Source organism: Nicotiana attenuata, unplaced genomic scaffold, assembly GCF_001879085.1.
Source record: "Nicotiana attenuata strain UT unplaced genomic scaffold, NIATTr2, whole genome shotgun sequence".
Lineage (NCBI taxonomy): Eukaryota > Viridiplantae > Streptophyta > Magnoliopsida > Solanales > Solanaceae > Nicotiana > Nicotiana attenuata.
In genome coordinates this window covers 3689-5653 of record NW_017677534.1, presented here as the reverse complement: position 1 = coordinate 5653, position 1965 = coordinate 3689, and the positions used below count along the sequence as shown (strand labels likewise).

Sequence of the window (1965 nt, the reverse complement as noted above, 5' to 3'; positions counted from 1 at the left end):
CTAAACACTTTATCCTTTGTTACCCCTTTGAGCCTTATTTATTTTCTTTCATACCCCTCTTTCGGAATCAGTAGTAAAGATCAGAAACACAAGCGTGAAAGATAAGTAAAAGAAAAGAGAAAAGAAAAGAATGAAAAGAGAGAGAAGGAAAAAGGAAGAAGAAAAGAAAAAAAACAAAAAAAGGAAGAAAGAAAAGAAAAGAAGAAAAAAACAAAAAAAAGGAAAAAGAGAGAAAAGAAAAGTCACAACAACAGAGCAATTCCTATGACATGAACTACGTTCGACCTGATTCCTTTTAAGGACACGTAGGTAGCCTCACGATTCGGTCCCATCAAATAAAAAATCCAAAGGTCCCCAAGCAAGAAACTGGGGCAGAAGTTGTGGTTGTTGTAAGAAATCTGATTCCGAAAGTTGTAATTTTGAACCCATCTGAATTGTTTTGAGCCTTTTGATACCCTTTCTTTCTAACCCTATCCAAAAGCCCACGTTACGGTCCAAAGAAAGACCTTCTGATCAGTCTTCGAGAGATGCCAAGTCGAGCAAGTAGAGGTGATTCATATCAGGGGCAACACTCTGGTCCAAGCAGGAAAATAATTAAAATGAGAGAGTCTTATTGGTGAAAACCCTCACGGGCACCGTAAGGCGACGGGAGCTGAGAGAAATGAAAAATGAGAGAGTCTTATTGGTGAAAACCTTCACGGGCACCTTAAGGCGAAAGTGATTTGAGAGATGCACAGAGGTCTGCTGGTGAAAGCCTTCCAGGGCACCACAGGATAAACAAGGTCAAGGTTCGGGTGAAGAAATCAGGTTGTGGAGTTCCGGGGCAACAAAGTATGACAACTGGAAGTTGATTGGTTGGACAGATTGGGCCGGTCAATCCAAAATGCATGTCATGATCAATGGTACCAGCTGTTCCACTCAGATAAGTCTCTTTTTCTTTTTCTTTTCAGTAAGTCGTCCAGTTTTGGATTTTCTTTATCCGTAACTCTCGAGGTCATTGTATTTCATTTCTTTTGGGGTCTGTTTCTCTAAGATGTTTCAATGTCAGTCTTGTTCAAAGCAAATAAGAAAGGATTTCAAAGCTCACTACCAACCTCCAAAGTTGCAAAGCACAGTGTGGCCAGAATATACCAAAGGTAGCAGGATGTAAAGTGGGATATATGGAGTCACCGAAAGTTTCATCGGTGGAATGACTTGTTAATTTCATGGGAAAGACAAAGGTTCAGAGAAACGGGGATGTTTGCCCAATTCTCAGAAATAAAATAGAAACACCAACCTTGTGGCAATGCATACATGGAGATGCTCTTACTCATAGAATCAACAATTTTTAGAAGTAAAATCCCGGCCAATCAAAAGATACATAGTGATGACTAGATGCATGCGAAAGCCTTTATCAGTAGGTAGACATAGATATCAAGAATGGATAGTACAGAAACGTATTCCTTTTTCATACAGTTGTGTAACTTAATCCAGATCAATAAAAAATTTAACATGCCAAATTTCAGATAAAGTTAATAACTACATCACGCTTTCTCAAAAAAATAATTACATTACCTGCACTTTTATGTACCGATCAAATTCTTCTCTTTGCCTGTCAATCTCACATTTAAAACCACTGTCTATCGGAAGAAAAGCAGGAAGGGCTGCTTTCATGTTCTCAGGAGCAGAAGTGACTGAGGAATTACGTTCTTTTTCCTCATAAGAAAGTCTGAGTCCAGTTGATACAGTATTTGGATTCAAAATGCTTCCAGCTTGATCCACTTCATTCTGACAAAAGTTGTTATTCAAGGATATCTTAAGCTTTTGCTGGCTATAGTTTGGTTCAGCATCCCGGACTCTTTTGGTGGGGCGAATTGCAGCAGATGGGTGTCCATTCACTGTGTTGCTTATCGGGTATCCACTACACCCAACGTTAACTGAAAAAGATGAATAAAAAATGTCCATGAGATCCGAGGAAATAAGACC

At 39.2% G+C, this 1965-nt stretch overlaps 1 protein-coding gene across 1 annotated transcript; it reads right to left on the bottom strand.

Moving 5' to 3' along the window:
* Positions 1-1378: 1378 nt before the first annotated feature.
* Positions 1379-1953, bottom strand: LOC109221435. Its single transcript, XM_019385922.1, has one exon. The coding sequence runs from the start codon at positions 1942-1944 to the stop codon at positions 1546-1548; it is 399 nt and encodes a 132-aa protein (XP_019241467.1). The 5' UTR covers positions 1945-1953; the 3' UTR covers positions 1379-1545.
* Between the last annotated feature and the right edge of the window lie 12 nt (positions 1954-1965).